Source organism: Apium graveolens, chromosome 4 (assembly GCF_009905375.1).
Source record: "Apium graveolens cultivar Ventura chromosome 4, ASM990537v1, whole genome shotgun sequence".
Classification (NCBI taxonomy): Eukaryota; Viridiplantae; Streptophyta; class Magnoliopsida; order Apiales; family Apiaceae; genus Apium; species Apium graveolens.
Window position 1 is genome coordinate 82851823 of NC_133650.1, and position 22511 is coordinate 82874333.

Consider the following 22511-nt stretch of genomic DNA (forward strand, 5'->3'; position numbering starts at 1 on the left):
TAGATACTGCTTATCTTTTGTGCACTCATACTTCCAAGATCTTTATCCGTTTCCTTTCAGAATTTGCTCTGATACCACTTGTTAGCTATTGAGTACAACATAGGGGGCGGTGGATGTGTTTTCTTGATTTTTAGCCTTTTTGAAGTTATATTATTGATGTGTGAACAAAGCAGTTTAATTTGTAGAGATATTATGTTAGAAGAATTAAAACAAAAATCACAGCAAACACAATATTTCAAAAGTCACTTAATTTGTATTAATTAAGTTTGTCTTGCTACAAATTCTAAGTTCTTTAAAATAAAAGAACTCAGCTTCTTCCTTGAGAGAATAAAAGAAAATCTAAAATTGTTTGATACATCTAAACCAAGGACCAATGCTTGCTTTATACACTAGCATCATGGATTTACAAAACTTGTACTAAAATGTACTAAACTCTTTTCTAAAGCAACATTTTTCTATTTCCATTTCTAGCTTAGCAAATATGTGCAGAATCTTGCAGGTATGTGACCATCCTTTGTCTAGTTAATCTTGGCCCTTGATCTTGTATTCTCCCTATCTACTTTATAGACTTTTCAATCTAGTTGACAGGTCGTTTATTGACTGATAATCTTGGATCTTTTATTTGCATTCTGTATTTGAGAGGCATGTCGAGATCTTCAGTTTGTTCTATAAAGAAGTGACATCTCGATAAGTATAATGACTTATCGAGATCTCTGAGCTCTCTATAGGTATATTTGACTTATCGAGGTCTCTTGATATTTACATGCTAATTGACTTATCGATATGTCTGAGATCACTACATGTAGAATTGACTTGTCGATATCTCGGAGATCTCTATATACATTTTGACTTGTCGATATCTCTGAGATCTCTAATGATATTTTGACTTGTCGATATCTCCAATCTTCACATCTTCATTTTGACTTGTCGATATCTATGAGTTCTCTACATGCATAAATGACTTGTCGATATCTCCAATCTTCATATCTTCATTTGACTTGTCGATATTTCTGAGACTTCTCTATAAGCCATTTTGGACTTATCGATAAGTCATTCTGGAGTTCTCGAATGACTTCTCTATATTTCTTGATCTGTGACTTGTCAATATCTTGACTTAAAACATTTGTCATAAAACAGATTTATTCAACTCCAAGCTTCTGTATCATTTCTTTGAGGCGTGATATAACTTGATCTTTTTCCAGAGTTTATTCCCTTAGCTTGAACTGTTTACAGAAAAATACTCCAGTCTAATCTTCTAACCATTTTACAAATTCAAGTAATACATTACAAAATACAAAGTTAATTATCAAACAACTAAATCTTGGGCTGTCAAATTGACTTAGTCTTGTTATTGTATAGGCATGTCTTGCGCAACAATAGTTTTATTCTAAAGTATTCAGGAACACGGATTTACAGCACAACTGATTTGATTTTTAATAAAAAGATCAAGTAAGTTTTGATAATTATTTTTCTCTGTTTTCTATAACTGATTAATTATTGCTACAAATTTCATACATCCCGTTGAGTTCCAAACCAAAAACACTTAGCTTGATTTTCTTGAAAGCATTTTACAAATTTCAAAAGGAAAATCAAGAAACACACATTCACCCCCTTGTGTGCATTTCATATCTAACAAGTGGTATCATAGCAAAATCTGAAAGTAAACAGATTATATCTTGGAAATATGAGTGCACAAAAACTTAGAATTATCAAGATCCCTGTCTTTGACAAAGGAAACTACACTTTATGGAAAAAGAAGATGATTTTGTCATTCATGATGGCTCATCCACTGTATCTTGAAATCCTCAAGTATGGACCCTTCAATCCTATGATAAAGGTACCTGAAGCAACCGAAGGTGATGTAGTCATTCTTGGTCTTTATGCTCCTAATTCCTAAAGATGCATCTACATACACTGAACCAGAAAAGGAGAAAGTTTCACTTAACAGTGGCTTGCAACTCATCCTAATTGAATCTCTTGATAATGTCATGTATAATAACATTATTAACTGCGAGTCATCCAAGCAAATATGAGAGAAGATCGAGATCATGTGTGAAGGTACTGAGAAAGTAAGGTCAAACCAGCGAAGAATTATGATATCACAATATGAATGTTTTATGGCCAAACATAAAGAAGGCATAACTGAGGTTTTTGAAAGGTTCAACAAACTGATAAATGACTTGCAGGTACATGACAAATTCTATGAAGCTGAGGAGGTCAATCTGAAATCCTTGCTCACTCTTCCTGGCCATTTGGAACAAAAGATCTCTGCAATAAGAGAAGAAAGAGATCAAGGGGAAATAACTTTGGAGGTTTTATATGGTATTCTTAAAACCTATGAACTAGAGATGATGCAGAGAAAATCATTAAAGTTGAATCAAGGACATGTTGTGGACGTGTCAAGTGCCTTGATAGCTAATGATCATAAAATAATTGAAAATGAAAATGAATCTCAGATTTAAGTTGTGCAACCCGTTGAGCTGAAGAACAAAGAACCTAAAAACAAGTCATTCTGGAGTTGGAAGAGGATACGTATTACACTTTTGATGAGTTGGATGAAATGGATCAGTCTATGGCCTACCTGGCAAGGAAGTTCTCAAACATAAGAGTTAAGAAGACCATGTATTTCAAGGGTAAAGGTCAATCATCCTACAACAACTGGAAGGAAAAAACTCAGATAAATACAATTGGCAAAGGTGTTTATGAGTCAGGATCTGTGGACATATCCAAGATTAGATGTTATAATTGTGATGAGTTTAGCCACTTTGCCACGTAATTCCGAAAGCAAAAGAAGGTAAAGAAAGATAAGGCATACTTGGAGCTTGAGGCTAAGTATAAAGCACTTCTGAAGAAACAACAGGGAAAAGTTTATATTGTTGAAGGAAAGAATTGGGATGACACAAATGATGAAGATGACAATGAAGAATATAGAAACTATACTCTCATGGTCTTAGAGGAAGGAGAATCATCTACATCAAAGTCTGGGGTACCTATCCTAACCACCATTGACTTGAATGCCTTACAATATAAAGAAATTGTTGAAAAAATGAGTATGAAAAGATTTTACATTCACACAAGCATGGTGATGACTGCTGCCACTGAGAAAATGAATAGATTATCAAAAGTGAATGAGAAATTGAAAATTGAGAAATAAGAACTAGAAAGTAGAACGGGGGCTCATGAGCCTAGAATCAATTAGGCAAGAAAATAAATATCTTAAAAACTAAATATGTACATTTGGTAACAAATTATTTATTTTTTTGAATAATTGGTAACAAATTACTTACTTGGTTAAAGAAAAAAGGAAAATCTCGAGATGGATAATACCACACCAAGCATAGTTTGCGTCGTTAAGCACTCCAAGCAGGTAGTAGGGTATCCAAATACAAAATACAATCAAATAAACGCGTGATCCAGATTAATATACATACATACAAAAACCCCCAACCAACCGCATACAATAATATCCCTTTCTTTCTCCCGAGGCGTTTTCGAGTGTACGTATATCTACTGTTTATCTTTCTCATCTCATGTTTAACACTGTTTTTATTCTTTTCCTTTAATTAATTATCTCGATTCTGTGTTTCTCTCTGTGCTGTTTATTTTATTTTTATGTATTTAAATGTTTTGTTTGTTTGATTTCCTCTTCAATTCACACCCATATTGCTGTGGCGTAAATGTTTTTTCATTTCTTTACCCTGACATTTATTCCCCATTTATTTATTTTTTATATCTAGCCCTAGGTCTTTTTAATGACACTGTTACATGATAGATGATACATACTGTTTTTGTTGTTGATCGATAATTATTGGACTCGGATATTAGTGAATATTAGATTTTCACTCTACTGCATATTTTTTGCTGTGTATACGGTTATGTACTTTGTACACGTAAATTGTTATTTGGAATTGTGCGTTTTACTTGATTGATTGATTGCTGTTGGTGTTATTTTAAGCTAGAAGGGATAATGTTGAAGGTTATTTTAAGGTGGTGTTGTGTTGTGTAGGTTCTAGCTATGGGTCAAGCCTTAGGTTGTGTTCAGGTAGGGCAGTCCACTGTTGCTGTGAAGGAACGTTTCGGTAAGTTTGAGGATGTGCTGGACCCTGGTTGTCATTGCTTACCTTGGTGTTTAGGTTACCAAGTTGCAGGTGAACTGTCCTTGCGTGTGCAGCAACTTAATGTTCGTTGTGAAACCAAGACCAAGGTCTGAAACTCACTTAATTTTTCTTGCCTCTTTATTTAAGTGTGTTGTGTACATTTTCCTTGCTCCATTCAGTAATTATTCTGCAATTCTGAATGTTGCTGTGTTTATTCAATTGCTTGCAACCGTTTGAATGTTTAATGTTTTTTTTATATGTTCCAATCATAATCTTAATTGACCTCACATATTTCTTTTGAATTGTCTTCGCACTTGTATATCATATTATGTTGGCTTCATCTGTTAACATCTTTACAGGATAATGTCTTTGTCACTGTGGTTGCTTCTATTCAATATCGTGCTTTGGCAGAGAAAGCATCTGATGCCTACTATAAGCTTTCAAACACTACATCACAGATCCAAGCTTATGTGTTTGACGGTATGATGTTTATGTTACCATAAATATCAGTTTTTGCTCAAGGGAAACTGATTTTTTTTAATGTTTGAAGTTAGTCGAATTCGTACATTGTTTATGTAAGAACTCAAAGCCCTGGAAACATTTAACACAGATTTTCTGTATAGTACAAGAATCTTGTATTGAGCCACGTGCTACTATGCTTTCGACATATTGTTGCTGGGTCATTCTTTCTTTTTTATCTTCCTGAGTTAGTATGTTGGGAAGTGTTATCATCCCATTCTTCCGTCTCCCTGTACTTCTAATGTAACTGTAACAGGAGTCTTCAATGTAGTAGATTTGGACCCTGCCTTTATGAAGATGCTATACAGCAATATATCCTATTTTACAATATCGAATACAACCATGTTTTATATGTCTTTTGTACATTCATATTTCAGTGATTAGGTCTAGTGTCCCGAAGCTATTATTGGATTCCGCCTTCGAACAGAAGAATGATATTGCTAAGGCTGTGGAAGAAGAACTAGAGAAGGTATATTTATATATTTGATCTAAAGAGCAATACTATTACTTCCAGTGTCGTGGAAGACATTCTATTTCTATCTCTGTGAATCACCTATATTACTTTTCTCTTACATTTCATAGGCGATGTCTGGTTATGGCTTTGAAATAGTTCAAACCCTTATTGTGGACATAGAACCAGATGCTCAAGTAAAGAGGGCCATGAATGAGATAAATGCAGGTGAAATACAATTCTTTGTGTGTTTGTTTTATACCTAATCTCTAATATATGCATAGTAGGATTTTTATTTTGGGCTTATATGCTACAAAGTATTACACATACATATCATTGCTTTTCATAGTACTTTCAGACTTCAGTACATAGAATGTGCAGCATGCCAGCATCTCATGCTTTTCTCCCTATCTGTTATAATTTAACTTGCTTATGCTTTCAGTGTATAACTTATTCTTTGTAAGTGTTTGCGAATTCGACATTCTTATTATTGTACGTAAATTTTTAGCTGTCTTCCTTTATATTTCTCCTAAAGTTTGCTGTTTTCCGATCACAGCTTCTAGAATGAGGCTTGCTGCAAGTGAAAAGGCTGAAGCAGATAAGATACTGCAAATCAAGAGAGCTGAAGGTGAAGCTGAATCCAAATACCTGTCAGGTCTTGGCATTGCTCGACAGAGACAGGCAATCGTGGATGGCTTACGTGACAGTGTTCTTGCCTTCTCCGAGAATGTTCCTGGGACTTCAGCTAAGGATGTTATGGACATGGTGCTGGTGACACAATACTTTGATACCATGAAGGAAATTGGAGCATCCTCAAAGTCATCTGCTGTTTTTGTTCCACATGGACCTGGTGCAGTGAAAGACATAGCCTCACAGATCAGGGAGGGTCTTCTGCAAGGCAATGCTGCTCAGTAGTGATAAAGTTTCTAAAAATATCGTACGACACTGAGATTGGTCATTTATCCTTTTACATATTATGCCATAAGTACACTTTGAACTGCTTGATAGAAGAATAGCGCGCAGCCAGCACTTGCTGGACCATGGTGATCTAGATGATTATAGTGTGAATATGTTTGGCAACTCGGCAACATAAATCTACGATCTTTTGAAGTTTAAAGTTGCTCCCCCATATATAATTTATTGTTGTCAGTTGTCGATGGACTAGCATTTCTCACATATTTAAGTGCTTGTGATATGTTTAATTATCGGTATGAGCTAGTATAACCATAAGGCCTGTGTTGTCTTGGAAATAGTTTAAGTTGGGAGGATAAGTTAGGTTATACGGTTATATGCAAATATAATTTAAACAGATTTCAAACTTTTGCACTGCATTCATAATATTTGTTATGACTTTAGAATCAAGGATTAATGTTACAATAACAAAGGAGAGTTTTGTGTAGTAAGTCTTCGTACAAAATAACTAATGATGATGAATTCTTTTTCAAGTTACAAGGTACTTGTGTGAAGCAAGTGTAATCGAGGAGTTCTATATGTTTGCTGGTGAACCAGGGTGATTAATCAAATCCTAATGGCGCGCAATTTTAGTTCATGTTAGTCACTTCCGGCTAAGTCTGGTGCCTGGGCTGTGTGCATAGAACTATTATCTTGGAGGTGGCGAAATCTGCTAACTTCTGACTTTTGTCAGTTGTCATGACTACATTGACGATTTGTCGGTGATGGCCTGTCAGTCTGTCTATTTTTATTAGATTTTATTCTTGTTAAAAATTTATAAATACTCCCGGCATCTCCAACCACGTTAGGTATAATAAAATAGTTAAAATAAATATAAAGTAATAAATAGCTACATTATAGAGAGAAAAAAATTTGTTTTGTCTCCGATGATGTCATTTATAGTTATTGGCTATATAGTAAAATGTAAATTTTATTATTATTAATTTAGGGCAAGTTGTGAGATAACAATATAAGAGATATTTAATCTGAGTTAAATATGGTAAGATAATGAAATGGTGCATTAAAAAAATTGTAGTGGTTCGACAAAATATAACCAATCAATCTAGATTATATAAAAATATTTTAGCTAAGGGCATATATGGTTGGAGATAATCATTATACAAATTGATTATATATATATATATACATATATAATATATCATATTTTAGAAACATGAGTGATTTCATTTAACCCCAGGTTTCATAGACAGTCTACTCGATATTAGACAATCTGCGCAAACAATCAGTATTTATTGTGAAGCAAAGATGTAAAAAATTTGTAATATCCTGAAATTGAATTTGGCAACGAAGGCAAGAATATTTCAGCTTATTGCATAATCTGGCATAATAATGGCCATAAACTTAGGACAAGTATGTCCTCCCCTGAACTGAAAAAATAACAGGTTAATCTCAAAGTACAATCTACAAATAAAAAATACTAGACAGTGATTAGCCATGTAAATAAATTTGATTCTTAGAGAAAGTACATAAAATTATTATGGCTCAGTACTAGAACTGAAAACCGATAAAGTACCGACTCTAGCAAAATGAATGTCTAAAAGAAACCGTGTTCTCTCACATCACATCCCATGTTACACCTTCATGAATAGCCTCTCAAGGCTTGAGAGCCAAAGCCAACCCAAACTTTGGATTCTTATCGACAGCCTTGGGATCATATTCACCGGATAAGGTCAAAATGGACCTTGGTCGCCACTCGTGCTGAATAAGGGCATTTGTCTTGCCATTGTTGTTAATACGTGCCTTCACTGTAGTCAGAGGATCCAATGCGTGTTGAGTGCCCATAGCTATGGTGTTCTCATTGCTTGAAAACTTGTGAGTCACTTCAGCACCAACTGCTGTATTGGTCAGGAGGTTCACTGTATGATAGTAGGACGCACTCAAGGTGTCACCTTTGTCGTTCCTGCATGAACATTACAAGGTTCCATAGTCAGATCATCCACCTAGTCACTACCAAGTGGCAACTACCTAAGCGCACATTATCCATGCAATAACTTATTAATATCAATTTCTCCCAACTACAAAGGTATAATTATTACTAAAGATTAACGACCCTAGAATTGGATATAACTGCACTTGTGACATGCAAAGAATTAAATCAGATCAAAATTTTGTAATGTATTTGAACGACAATTACAATCTATAAACACAGCTGAAATTCGAAATGTATTTGCATAACAATCACAATCACAGGGAACTGCACAGCAATTTTAATATTTAAGATACATGCCTAACCCATTGCCTCTCAATGAACCACATTTATATACAATTATAAAAAGGACAACACAACTTGATACTTTATTCTTGTTGTCAAATAATACACTTACAGGGTCAACGAACCAGTCAGGTCTGCATGAGAAAAGCCAAATCCAGCATTGCACTTGGTGAAGTTTCCTGTTTTAGTGTCAAAGGAGACATCTGCTCCAACTGAGGCCATGTTGTTTCCGAAGACGCCTGAGATGTTGGCAACGGGGTTTGCATTCAACCCAACGCTAGCAGTGACCCCAGCATAGTCATGTAAATATTGAAGTTCCAGCTGCTCAAGTAGACAATATATAGCTAATTTAGAACAATTATATTAATTAATGCAACGGATAGTAAGCTAGGCAATGTAATTAAGAAGCCCAAAAGGGCACAAAGTTTCCCAAAAAGAATAACATGGATATTACTAGTCTTACCTTGCCAGATCTCTGGTCCGGAACTACAAAGCTGACAATAGTCTTCAACCCAGGAAGAGGTTGATCAACAGTAAAAGTAGTAAAAAGCTGTTCAAAACATTCAGCATAGTTATTAGAGTGAAATTATAGAACATATAATTAAGACCTCGTGTTGCCATCCCATAATACTAGTGTGAGCTGTGAGGATAGGGTTGATCTCATATGGTGACTCATACTTCAAAGACAATGTAAAGATACATAAGATGCTCATTGCTCACAGAGTTATATATATGAATGAAAAAAATGACAATGTCAGATTCAATGACAGGTATAAGTATAACGAGATGGATACATGTTAGAACTTAGAACTAACTCAAAGCAACCAATCACCTTACATATAGACAACATTCCTTGTCAAAAGACTACTAGTCTACCACTTGTCTCATACATGACACTTAAAGACCACATAAAAAACAGTTACACCTATTCAATTCATAGATGCACTTAATGTAGCGGTCAAAACAACTATAACTATTTCTTTAGTTCAATAACAGTATCAAAAATTAAAGCAATAACAATTAAAATTTGTTACAGAAAAAGTTATACTACATTACATGAAAGATAAAACAACTTACGTTGGACTTTGTGTCAATTTTGAGGTCAGTCGTGACATTCCTATTTTTCAGCTGTGTATTGAGGTCAGCCACGAAAAGTTCTCCCTTTTTAGTTCCTGATGTAGTGATGGCCTGGAACCAGTGAGAAACAATAAATTAGTACACCTGGAAGTAACATGAATATTGATCCCAGTCCACGGAACCAAGAGACCAAGAGGTATAGGTACAGCTGCTGGCCATGTTTGTTTCATAGGATTATAATCCCGGGATAATAATCCGGGTACAAGTAATCCCATCAAAATTAGTCCTATGAACTAAATAATCCTATCCTATGTTTGTTTGTTTGGAAGGATTTAGTGTAGGATTGGACTATAATCCTTTAAAATTTTATCTCAGGTTTGTTTTGAGGGATAGTCCTTGGGATTGAACAATGGTCCTTTAAATTTCCCAATTCTATGTTTGTTTCACATGGTATACAATTAGGCCATGTTTGTTTAATGGTATTAAGTAGGGAATATCATTATAGTCCTTTAAATTTTCCAATCCTATGTTTGTTTTGTAAAAAAATAGTGAAGGGTTATCCAAGGATTATAATCCTTTAAATTATCCTATCCCATGTTTGTTTTGTTGGAGTAGAGGATAGGATTATAATCCCATCTAATGCTTGGTGGGAGGAGGTATTGTTTTATCCCCTCCTACAAGTCATTTTTTAAAAGATTATAATCCCCTTCATTGTTATCCCATATGAAACAAACATAGGATTGGAAAATTTAAAGGACTATATTCCAATCCCAAGTACTATCCCACAAAACAAACATACAATAAAGTTTTAAAGGATTATATTCCAATCCTACACTTAATCCTTTCAAACAAACTTAGGATAGGATTATTTAATCCATAGAACTAATTTTGATGGGATTAGTTATCCCCGGATTATTATCCGGGGATTATAATCCCATGAAACAAACATGGCCTTAGGGGATTATAATCCTTCAAAAAATGACTTGTAATAGGGGATAGAACAATACCTCCTCCCACCAAGTATTAGAGGGGATTATAGTCATATTCTCTACTCCAACAAAACAAACATGGATAGATAATTTAAAGGATCATAATCCTTAGATAACCCTTCACTAATATTTTACAAAACAAACATGGGATTGGAAATTTTAAAGGATTACAATCCTATCCCCTACTTAATCCCATGAAACAAACATGGTTATGTATAAAAGAATTAATAGTTGAATAAGTTTGTTAAGATAATTCTATCATTATAACATAATTTAGAGTTGATTTACACAGCACATAAAATTCAATACTAAATAAAACGTAAAAATCAATACTCTGTTAATCGAACAATAAACAGGTAGGTTACAATGTTAGAGTAAAGAAACGAAGAGGACTAGTGCAGGAAACAAAATAACTGAATGCAGAGTAAAATATGGAAAAAGCCTAGAACAAGTTAAAAACAAACTTAGAGAATAAAAAATCCCTAAAAATTAAAGATAAAAAAGACAAGGTGGATCTGAAAAAGGACTCACAACACCAGTGGCAGAGCAAGTGGTAAGGGTGAACTTCTGGTCGCTCTGGTAATCTTTGTTCAAGAGATCTAACAAAAAATATTCAAAAAAAAAGTTAATGAATCACATGTTTAATTAAAATATAACATCAACATCGTTATGTTATAAAGTAATTAATTAACAAAAACACAAACTATCACCAACCTCGGGCTCTTTTGCCGATATCGGAGTAAAGACCTGGACCTTTAGCCATTGCTTGATGATTCTGAGAGAGAGAGAGAGAGAGAGAGAGACCAAAAAGGGAGGAGGGGGGGTTTAGGGGAGGATTTATATATATGAATATGAATACGAGATGAGATGGAAAAAGCCCTAGTTGTGTTGTATTTCAATTGAAAGCCTCCTCCTCTCTTTTTGAACGGTGTGCTCCTATTTACTGCTCCTCACCCCCCCCCCCCTCCCCTCTTTTTATTTTGGACCCTTGGATTCTCCTCGCTCTTTTCTCCACCGTTGATTATTTGGTCCCTTTTATTGCAAATTTAATACTACATCATCTATATTGTTTTTCTTTATTTATTTATCATTATTTTTATTTTATTTTGGATATCGGAGAGTTTGACATTGTTTTTCAGACCGCAATCGCAGCTTTTCGCTAAAAACAGTTAAAAAATTGTTTAGTAAAATTAAAATTAAAAAACTGCTTTTCATTTAGAAAAAAAAAACTGTTTTTCTGAAAAGTGTTTTTGGCGTAAAAGTTGCGGTTAGAAAAAATTGTTTCTCAACTTTTGGCGTAAAAAAGTTGAGAAACAATTTTTACGTGAAGCAGATGCTGATTTCATTATCAAGTCATCAAAAATATTATTTTTTGTAACTTTTTACGTCAAAACATACACAAATTAAAAATATTACTAAATATTTATCTGATTTTTTCAACATTACTTTTTTAACGAGGACTTTTTCTAACACTATAATAATTTTTAACAGCAATCTCAAACAGAATTTTATTATGGGATGAGATCTGTGAATGGGCTCGGGTTGATGGGCTTTGAGCAAAGTATTGATGGCCTTAATGTCAGCTGGGTTGTGCTACGTTTTCATGAACCATTATTCAACACCACTTTAAATTATTCTTGTCCATGTCTAAGGTAAATTTACAAAATTTGCAGCTGCATTATAGAAACAAAGTGCAATAAGACCCCAATTTTTGCAACAAAAACCTAAGTGTATCGATCATTACTGTTGTATCGTGAACAAACTGCAAATATATACATGGGACTACTCAAATAAAAAATAGTTTAAAATAAAAATTAGAAATTTACAGCTCAGCTGCAAAAAAAAGTAGAGGTCCGACCTAATCTATAAGTTATTATATATATAATACAAGAATAAGGGTGTTTAATGAGCAATTTAATTAATATGACGAGTATATCCTTATATTAATATTTATACATAATTGATTTCAACTCATCATTCATTTATTAAAAATTATTAATAGTTGTATAATTAATGACGATTATACCCCTACATTAATATTTTTATAATATTTTTTTCACCCCTTATTAAAAATTATTAACTAATATATAATTAATATGTACATACAAACATTAATACATAAATACATGCATATAATAAATATATACATATATCCAAACTATATTATAATAACCAGAATGTGGTATAATTTGGTATTGGATCTTTTTAATCAAGTGATCATGACCGTTAGATTCAAATACTAAAAAAATACACTACCCAAACTCACAGGTTCGAACCCCACCAACAGCAAATATTTATATTATTATTTATACACTACTAAAACTCTCAGGTTCGAGTCTCATCAACAACAAATATTTGTATTATTATTTATACCCAAGATTCAGGTTCAAATCCCGCCAATAACAAATATTAATATTATTATTTATAAATGTACTAATAAGATAATGATCCAAAAAGAAATTTAATATAATTTTAAATAAAATAAAAATATTAATGAAGACCCGTGCATCGCACGGGTTGTAAAGCTAGTTACCTTAAAATAAAACACCCACATATGCTCGTAAATATACACGGATTGTATTGTACATCATTCACAAATATATTATCATTCATTTCATTCACCTCTGTTCACCCCATCACCTTTTCGGACCACTATTAATCTGGTCAGCACCTCCAATTACAGCTGATTCCCGCATCTCTATCAATACTTGAAATAACAAGCACCTCTCACATAAATCACAAGAAACTTAAAACCTGATATACAAAGATAACGGGTAGATTTAAAGTTCAATTATCAAGTCGTATTAAAAAAAATACCAAATTCTGAAACGAAATTCACTAATTTTTACCATGAAAATCACTATTTTTAAGCATAAATCACCATCATCATCTTTTATATTTTCTGATCAATTTCTCAATGATGTTTTGGTCCGAGACTTCAAATCTTTCGGTCACAATCATTATTATCGAGTGAATCTCGCCATCTCCTATTTGTCCTCCAGACCCGTGTTTTCTCTATTTCAATTTCTTCACTTTTAAAATTGTTGCGGATGCCAAGTATCATTGTTGCTGAGAATCACTGATAATGAGATTGTCAAAGAAATTGAAAGTCATCGAAAAAAGTGGGGTTCAGGATGATTATATCTAGTACATGTGTGTGATTTAGGGGGGTATGATTAACCGAGAAAAAAAGAGTAATAAATAAATATGGTATTTGTATGTATGTGTGTATGTAGCATGTGGATAAAAAAGACCGGAATGATGTTACATGAATGAGAAAGAGGAAGAAGATTAGGAAAGAACGGGTGGCTGAGATATAACCAAAATTAATTTTATCAATAAATATAAATAGTTTCTAGTTTTTATTTTAATATTAGTTTCTACTTGATCATGTGCCTATATATACATATATATGGCACCCTCCAACTTTTGTTTTCACCCCAAAATTCAATTGGAGATGTAATATTGATAAGGCATTAATCCTATTTCTTTTGTTCCATTATTTTTGCTTTCTTAAAATTATAATTTGCGATTTCTTCAAGATGGTACATACCTTGTCCCTCCCAAACAAAATTTCCATATTTCACGCCTAGAGGTTGTTTGCTTAAATCTTGATTATCCGGTGTAGAAGAACTTAGGATACCTCCGTGAATAGTATCAGCTTTTATTTTCTTTAGTGAACTAGTATGAGTAGAAGAAGTCCAGTCTTCTTTCCTTTTTTTTTGTTACAAGTCACTAAATTCTTTTTGACGGATGACATCTCTTCTCATTCTGTGGTAGCTGTAATTTTTCTTCTTTATTTTTCTTTCCTTTATCAGATTTCTAAAAGTAAAATTCATTTTAGAGAATTAAATTGATCATAAATTTTGAAGTAAAATTATGATATTATTTTTGTCAAAAAAATTACAATAATATTTGTGTAATAAAAAATAATATTATACCCTTGATTACAGCTCCTCGTGTTGTGTTCCCATTCTCCATAATATGAACATTTAAGAGAAGTGCATGTCCTCTTTAATCTATTAGGGTCTGACTAGACAAGATCATTCTTTTTAATCATTTTTTTGACCTTCGAGGTGCAATTTTAACTAGATGGGGAAGCAGTGGAGTATGATCTATTTCTTCCCAAAATTGTTCTCCATTAATTGTATCAATGTATATATTAACCTGTGCCCCGATGGCACAGGTTAGCCAGCCCGTATAATTATTATCGTTTAAGTAAAGGTTGACATGTTTCTACACACAGAAATACAACCCTTATATTGTCAATTGTTAGATATGATTAATGTCGAAACCTTTCAAAAATTCTTTTTTTAAGAAGTTGATCGTCTATTCATCCTCCTAGATATTTGGTCCCTGATTGTAAGTCAATATATAAGTGAATTTTTGCGGTCAACGTCCTACTGTACATACTTAATTTTTCATTGTAACACGTGTGATTCCTACTATGTTGTTTTGCTTTACTGTTGTCATGTTACTACTTGAGGTATTGAAGCTCACAGCTTCGGTAATCGTGATAGAGTGTGTGTGTGTGTGTATATATTACATGATTTTATTCCTCATATTTATTATATTTTACATTTAATTTAATTTTTATTAAATAGATTTTGATATTTTATTGTAGGAATAAGGAATTCTAAATTTGGAAAGGGGAATAAAAAGTTGAATTTGGAGTTTATTAGAAGTAAATTCGGATTTGTTGGACTACACGTGCACCCTACACTGTTTGGGCCATATTTTGAGTTCCAGAAGTCCAAATTGGATGATTTAGCAGCTCATGCGAAGATAACGAGATTCCCTTTAATTCTAAGGCGGTACAGAGATCAATATACATCTAGAGCGACCCAGACTTTCTAAAGAAAAGTCTGTTAGAAGATTTGATGCCATCGGTATTTAAACTATCAGAGTTTATTGAATCAACATTTGATATTAGTATTTGACAAATGTGACATCATCATCATTTATCATCAGTATTTGTTGATCAGTCCTTGATATCAACATTTAGTCACATCAGTAATTGTCAAGCTGGAAATCAGGAGATATCAAAGGAGGAAAGATTTGCAGAGATATGTCGGTGTAGGACTTTACTTTTTATAGCAATCAATAGATGGATATGTATTAGGATTTCTTATTGTATTGTATTATGATTCTTTAGTGATTGTGTAGTTGTGCAGTATATAAGCACATGTTAGGTTTACACTTGATGTGTTCAAACATTGTTATATTATTCACATAACCTAGCAGCTCTCAAAGATATATGTTCATCCTTTGAGAGAGTATTGTAATTAAATTTTATACATCAATAATAATAACCATTATTTCAATTATGTATGTTATCTCGATTTGATTGTTTAACTATATCCACCCCCTCTACAGTTCATTAAAGACCTAAGAATTGGTATAAGAGCTTGATGTTGATACACAAACAGTTTAAGATCCACAAAATAATCACTAATGGGAGACAAAGAAGCATAACAAATTCTCCCACCTCCACCAACCATAAATCAAATTAGCCATAATATGAGTAGATATGAGGCTATCAAGGTTCCAATTTTGAAGTTTCATGAATATCCAATCTGAAAAGTGAAGATGGTCATGTGTTTGGAAGCAACAGATCCTGAATATCTAAACAGGATTTATGATGGTCCTCACAGACCAATGAAGCTTTTCTCCACAACTTTTCATTTTCTTCTTAGATTCTTTTCTCAATTGCCACTTTAGCTTTTGCCTCTTCTTCCCTCTGAATTTGATCACGGAGGTTCGCTTTTCGGATATCTTCCCAGAAGTCCTCTGTTGGCCTCTTCAATTTTTTGGCTATTCGATCCAGGGCGGATCCACGAGATTCTCCGGAATACTCCTCTTGGTCTTTAGGTCGCATTTCATGGTCCATATGATTCTTTTCTTTCCACAGGTTCATGGCATCTTGGATATATTTTGGGGTCATGTTTCCCTATGGGTTCTCATGGGTTTCATTGTGTTTGTGGCCCGCCTTGTCGATGAAAAATCTCTAATCTTCTGGTTGGAGAGTTTGAGATGAGTTGTGGGTTATGGGGTGCCCATCCTCAGTTTCTTCAACAAGGCAATCCTTGTTTGGGGCAATATCGGTCGGAACTGCACCGGAGACGGAAGCTTTGTTCTTTCTCGTCGTCATTTCACTCAATATTAATCAGCAAAATGCAGTTTTAAATCATAATAATCAATCTAGTAACAAGATTTTTAGCCAGGAAATAGAATAATTATCTCCAATCTACATCTACACAACTTTATAAAGAGTATAAGGGCTATAAAAGTAGATCTGGAAAGAACAAAACAAAAATCTTACTAGCGTGTAAGATCCAGGCCTCCTGAATGGAGTTGGGAGGCTGAAATCAATACCACCATTGAACGGAGGTTCGACCCCTGCTTTTAGCGTCAATGATAACTCTTAAATGATAACTCCATTCATGCAGAGATTTAGTTATGTGTTGTTAAACTAAGAGTGGGTTCCCACAAAATAGAATCGGAGGGAGGTGGCATCTCCACGGCATCTCCGGCGTGAGAATAATTTTGGAGAGGAAGGGCAAAATAGAAATTACGTAAATATGAGTGGTGTTTGTATAGGTGTGTTGGAGAATAGAGAATGTAACCCTCAAAACACCTTTTTGGGGGGTCTTTTACATGCTTCCAAATAGTTTTGTGGGTTTGTACCTCATATCTGGACCCTTGGAAAATTCTGAATCTCGGGCACCTGGACGCCCATGATGGGGGCACGTGTAACGCCCTCCAGACCCGGGGTATAAGTCTGGGGGTTACTAGCTAATCACCAAACATGTACAATCTGATTAACAAATAATAAAGAAATGAATCTAAACCCTTTTAACACTGACCAGGATCTTTTTAGGTTGAAGTATGAAAACAAGAACCACTAACCACTTTATTACAAACCAAATTCAAAATCTTACAAACTCTCCTTATTACAAACAATTGTCTAACCAGTTTTAAACTAATTTCATCTTTTATTCAAACACACACATTAACTATCTACACTCCACCTGTTCAGGCAACTCAAAGCTTTCTTCCTGGATTGGGATCAACACCTTGGGTATGAGAGGATCCCGAGGCTTGACCCGCTTTTTTACCACTCGAGTTCTGATGGGTTTCATATTCCTTCTTAACTGAAAATAATAAGGTGAATAACAACAAAAATGGGTGAGCCAAAAATTGCTCAACAAATCCGCAAAATATAAACAGTGTTAAAACAGTTTAAATGAATCGGTAATCTGGGTATATCTGCAAAGATATAACCCCGCGAGAATAGAAAGAAGGCCATTACTGGCGAGTACAAACGAACTAAACTGGACACAAGTGATAAGTGGCATTTTATACCACTTAGAACGTCTTAAAATGGCTTAAATTGGTGTCTTGAAATCAAGTATTTTGTGTATTTGATGCGTTTTTCTAGTGTTTATGCATTTCAGGGTATTAGTTGCATTTCGGGGGAGGAATCATCAAGAATAAGCCTTGGCATGTGTTCACCGTTGCGAAAGGAAAGAAACGGGCAGATTACGGCGAGGAAATGGAGCAAAATAAGATTTTTTCCACTAGAGGTCCGAGCGCCTGCTCAGCATTGCTGAGCGGCCGCACAGCAAGCTGAGCGCCCGTTCAGCTATGCTGAGCGGCCGCGCAGGGTCGGGAAAAAAGATATATTATTTCAGGACTTCTACTTCTGTTTGGTTTCCACTTCTATGTAATCTGAGTTTTATGGGACTATTATATAAGTAGATTTGAGATGTTTTCACAAGGGGGGATTGAAGAAGATCATGTTTTTATGCAAGGAAAGAAGGAGATAAGGAAGAAGACCGATTTAGCACACTGTAACGAAGAGGAAGCATATCTTCTTGTGATTCTTGTTTCGTTGTAACGTTGGATGCTAGTTTTCTTGCTTTGAACTTATTTACTCTTGTGACGTACTCTGTTTTAATATAATTAGTTTAGTTATTATTTTCTTGTGTTTGTTTATCATGATTTCATATGAACCCATGATGACGATAAGTGCTATTATGGGCTAATCGTGATCATGGGGTTGCAACGGATTTATTATGGAATTCTTTAGTTAATTGTTTAATACTTTAGTGTGTGATGATTGTATGATATCTAGTATTGGTTGTGCGTAGTCGTCTTATGTGCGTCGCGAACATATAAGATAGGGTGTTAATCTCTTATGAAGCGACGGTGGATCTTGAGATTTAGAACTTGCCATACTAGCATAGGTTCATGTACGTTGTATATGATTAGTGGGTAACTCTAACAGTTTTATTTGCCCTATGTAATCAAAAGGAATAACTTGTGCTTAAATCGTTGTGTTGTCAATTTCTGTAGACATATAGGAACTCAACATAATTGATGACTTTTCAAATTCTATCTTAATTGTGGATGCTTGGTAGAATGGTATTAGTACAATGAAAGTTGGCTTTTATCAGTTTCGTATTATTCGATTAATATCATCACTGTCACATGCTAAAGGTAATAACAATGGCTATTGAAGGAAGTAATAATGAAGTTGTGATCTCATGAGTGTTTTATTGTTGATAAATTGAAGTGTTAGTTAAGTGATTAATTAAGTAGTTAATTGTAGTTAATATTTAATCAACAATTTTAAGTGTTAGTGTCTTAACATTGAGAAGTAATCATACATTGGTGAGTGAGTTCAATTAGACAATAATTTAGTCGGAGTCTCTGTGGTAACGAACTAGAAAGTATTCTATATTACTTGCGAACGCGTATACTTGCGTGAATATTAGTGCGTGATTTCGCCCTAACAAGTTTTTTGCGCCGCTGCCGGGGACTCGGCGTATTTGTTTAGTTTATGTACTTACCATCATTGGTCATTAGGACTCAGTGATTAGGACGTAGTAGTTAATTAAGATTTTCGGTTGTGTTTCAGGTACTTTAGCAAGCGTTTATGCAAACTCGTTCTCGTGCTCGCAAGAGGACTTTAGATACAGCTGAGGAGAGAGACGAAGTTCTTGATATTCCGGAGAAGTTAGATTTTGAGGATTCGGATTCAGGAACTGAGCAGAAAGAACCAGTAAACATGGGAGATCGTATTGTTCAAGCTGATCCAGCTCTTATGGATTTTTCTCGTCCTAAAATTGATGACATTCAGTCAAGCATCCTTCATCCGGCTATTCAAGCTAACACCTTTGAAATCAAGCCGGACACTATTCAGATGTTGCAGAATTCTGTTTCTTTTGGAGGAGCGGCAACTGAAGACCCCAACATGCACATAAGGAATTTTGTCGAGATCTGCAGCACTTTTAAGTACAATGGCGTGACTGATGAGGCTATCAAGTTGAGGCTTTTCCCATTCTCACTGAGGGACAAGGCTAAAGACTGGTTACATTCTGAACCAGCTGGGTCCATCACTACGTGGCAAGATCTTGCGCAAAAGTTTCTGGTGAAGTTTTATCCGATGGCAAAGACTGCTGCTATGAGGAATGCTCTTACTCAGTTTGCGCAGCAACCTACAGAATCTATGTGCGAGGCTTGGGAACGCTACAAGGAAATGTTGAGAAAATGTCCACATCATGGAATGCCGGATTGGATGGTGATCACTGGTTTCTATAATGGTTTGGGGGCCCAATCTCGGCCCATGCTTGATGCAGCAGCTGGAGGCGCCTTATGGGCTAAAACCTATACTGAGGCGTATAATCTTATAGAGACGATAGCTGCAAATGAGCATCAAAACCCAACTCAGAGGATGACGTCAGGCAAGGTAGCACGTATTCTGGAAGTTGATGCAGCCACCGCTATTGCAGCCCAGCTCCAAGCGCTATCAATGAAGGTTGATTCTCTGGCTACATATGGAGTTAATCAAATAGCTATGGTTTGTGAGCTTTGTGCAGGTTCTCATGCTACGGATCAGTGTTCTCTTGTCAATGAATCTGTTCAGTATGTGAATAACTATCAGCGACAACAGCAGCCTGTGCCAGTAACCTATCATCCTAACAACAGAAATCATCCAAATTTCAGCTGGGGAAATAATCAGAATGCTATTCAGCCACCATATCAGCAAGGAGTGAGTAAACAGTTTAACCCACCTGGATTCCAGCAACCACAGCAATATGCTACAAGGCAATCATATCCTCAAAGGGAAGTACAGCTGCACCTACTAGTGCTAATTTTGAGGAACTTAAGCTGTTATGCAAGAGTCAGGCGGTTTCTATCAAGACCTTGGAAAATCAAATCGGTCAGTTAGCCAATGCAGTGCTTAATCGTCAACCTGGCACCCTTCCCAGTGACACGGAAGTACCAGGTAGGAAGGAAGCTAAAGAGCAAGTCAAGGCTATTACCTTAAGGTCTGGAAAAGTTGCTGATGCTGAAAAGGCAAAAGAATGAGAAGCTGAAATTAGAGATGAAGAATCTAAGCAGAAGGAGAAAGCGGCGGAGCCAAGGAAGACTACTGTTGAACACACTCTGCCTGAGGCTAATACAGGGGAGAAATAACTCTATCCTCCACCACCTTTTCCTAAGAGATTGCATCAACAAAAGCTGGATAGACAGTTCGGGAAGTTTCTGGAGGTGTTCAAGAAACTTCACATCAATATACCTTTCGCTGAGGCTCTGGAGCAAATGCCTAGTTATGCGAAGTTTATGAAGACTATTCTTTCAAGGAAGGTGAAACTGGATGACCTTAAAACCGTTGCTCTCACGGAAGAATGCAGCGCTGTTCTGCAGCAAAAGTTACCACCAAAACTGAAAGATCCAGGAGGCTTCACCATACCTTGCACCATTGGCAATCTGACTTTTGACAAGTGCCTTTGTGATTTGGGAGCAAGCATTAATCTGATGCCGTTGTCGATCTTTAAAAAGCTGGATCTGCCTGATCCAAAACCCACATACATGTCGCTACAATTGGATGATCGTTCCATTACTTACCCAAGGGGCATAGTGGAGGATGTGCTCGTCAAGGTGGATAAGCTCTTCTTTCCTGCAGATTTTGTTATTCTGGATTTTGAGGAAGATAAGAAGATTCCCATAATCTTGGGAAGGCCTTTCTTGGCTACTGGCCGTACCTTGATAGATGTGCAAAAAGGTGAACTTACTATTACAAGATCAGGATGTGACCTTCAACGTATTCAAGGCAATGAAATTCCCTACAGAAGATGAGGAGTGCTTAAAAGTGGATGTGATTGATTCCGCGGTTACTTCGGAACTCGATCGCATGCTAATGTCTGATGCATTGGAAAAGGCCTTAGTGGGGGATTTTGACAGCGATGATGAAGATGGCAACGAGCAATTACAATATCTGAACGCTTCTCCCTGGAAGCGAAAGCTGGACATACCGTTTGAATCTCTTGGTACTTCTGACCTTAAAAATGCTGAAGGAAAGCTCAAACCATCAATAGAGGAAGCACCTACCTTGGAGCTCAAGCCATTACCTGAACACTTGAGGTATCCTTTTTTAGGTGATTCATCTACGTTACCTGTTATTATTTCATCTGACCTTTCAGGTAGTGAGGAAGACAAGCTCTTAAGGATTTTGAGAGAATTCAAATCGGCTATTGGATGGACCATAGCAGACATCAAGGGGATAAGTCCTTCATATTGTATGCATAAAATTCTGCTAGAGGAAGGTAGTAAGCCAACTGTGGAACAACAGCGAAGACTGAATCCTATCATGAAGGAGGTGGTGAAGAAAGAAATTCTGAAATGGCTAGATGCAGGCATCATTTATCCTATTTCTGACAACTCATGGGTGAGCCCCATACAATGTGTACCTAAGAAAGGAGGTATCACTGTGGTCACAAATGAAAAGAATGAGCTCATCCCCACTCGAACAGTTACAGGATGGAGAGTATGCATGGATTATAGAAAATTGAACAAAGCCACAAGGAAGGATCACTTCCCTCTTCCATTTATTGATCAGATGCTTGACAGGTTGGCGGGTCATGAGTATTTTTGTCTTCTGGATGGTTATTCAGGGTATAATCAGATTTGTATTGCACCAGAGGATCAGGAAAAGACTACCTTCACTTGTCCATTTGGCACGTTTGCTTTTCGCAGAGTTTCGTTTGGGTTATGTGGCGCCCCGGCCACTTTTAAGAGATGTATGATGGCTATATTCTCTGACATGATTGGAAATAATGTCGAAGTGTTCATGGACGACTTCTCCATCTTTGGACATTCATATGATGAATGTTTGAATAATCTGC

General features: G+C 35.5%; 2 protein-coding genes and 1 non-coding gene across 3 annotated transcripts; 1 reads left to right on the top strand and 2 right to left on the bottom strand.

Moving 5' to 3' along the window:
• Positions 1 to 3342: 3342 nt before the first annotated feature.
• LOC141718120 (hypersensitive-induced response protein 2) lies at positions 3343 to 6184 on the top strand. Its single transcript, XM_074520488.1, has 6 exons — positions 3343 to 3497; positions 4007 to 4204; positions 4457 to 4577; positions 4994 to 5085; positions 5199 to 5295; positions 5624 to 6184. Exons 2-6 carry the CDS (start codon positions 4016 to 4018, stop codon positions 5980 to 5982), a joined length of 858 nt encoding a protein of 285 aa, XP_074376589.1. The 5' UTR covers positions 3343 to 3497; positions 4007 to 4015; the 3' UTR covers positions 5983 to 6184.
• Positions 6185 to 7311: 1127 nt separating this feature from the next.
• On the bottom strand, positions 7312 to 11246 carry LOC141718121 (mitochondrial outer membrane protein porin of 36 kDa-like). Its single transcript, XM_074520489.1, has 6 exons — positions 11032 to 11246; positions 10849 to 10916; positions 9329 to 9439; positions 8715 to 8801; positions 8364 to 8572; positions 7312 to 7939 (listed from the first exon to the last, which is right to left on the bottom strand). The coding sequence occupies exons 1-6, from the start codon at positions 11078 to 11080 to the stop codon at positions 7633 to 7635; spliced, it is 831 nt and encodes a 276-aa protein (XP_074376590.1). The 5' UTR covers positions 11081 to 11246; the 3' UTR covers positions 7312 to 7632.
• An 8537-nt stretch (positions 11247 to 19783) lies between these two features.
• Positions 19784 to 19890, bottom strand: LOC141722097 (small nucleolar RNA R71). The gene has a single exon (XR_012575128.1). It is a non-coding gene; the product is annotated as a small nucleolar RNA R71 (small nucleolar RNA).
• Positions 19891 to 22511: the final 2621 nt, after the last annotated feature.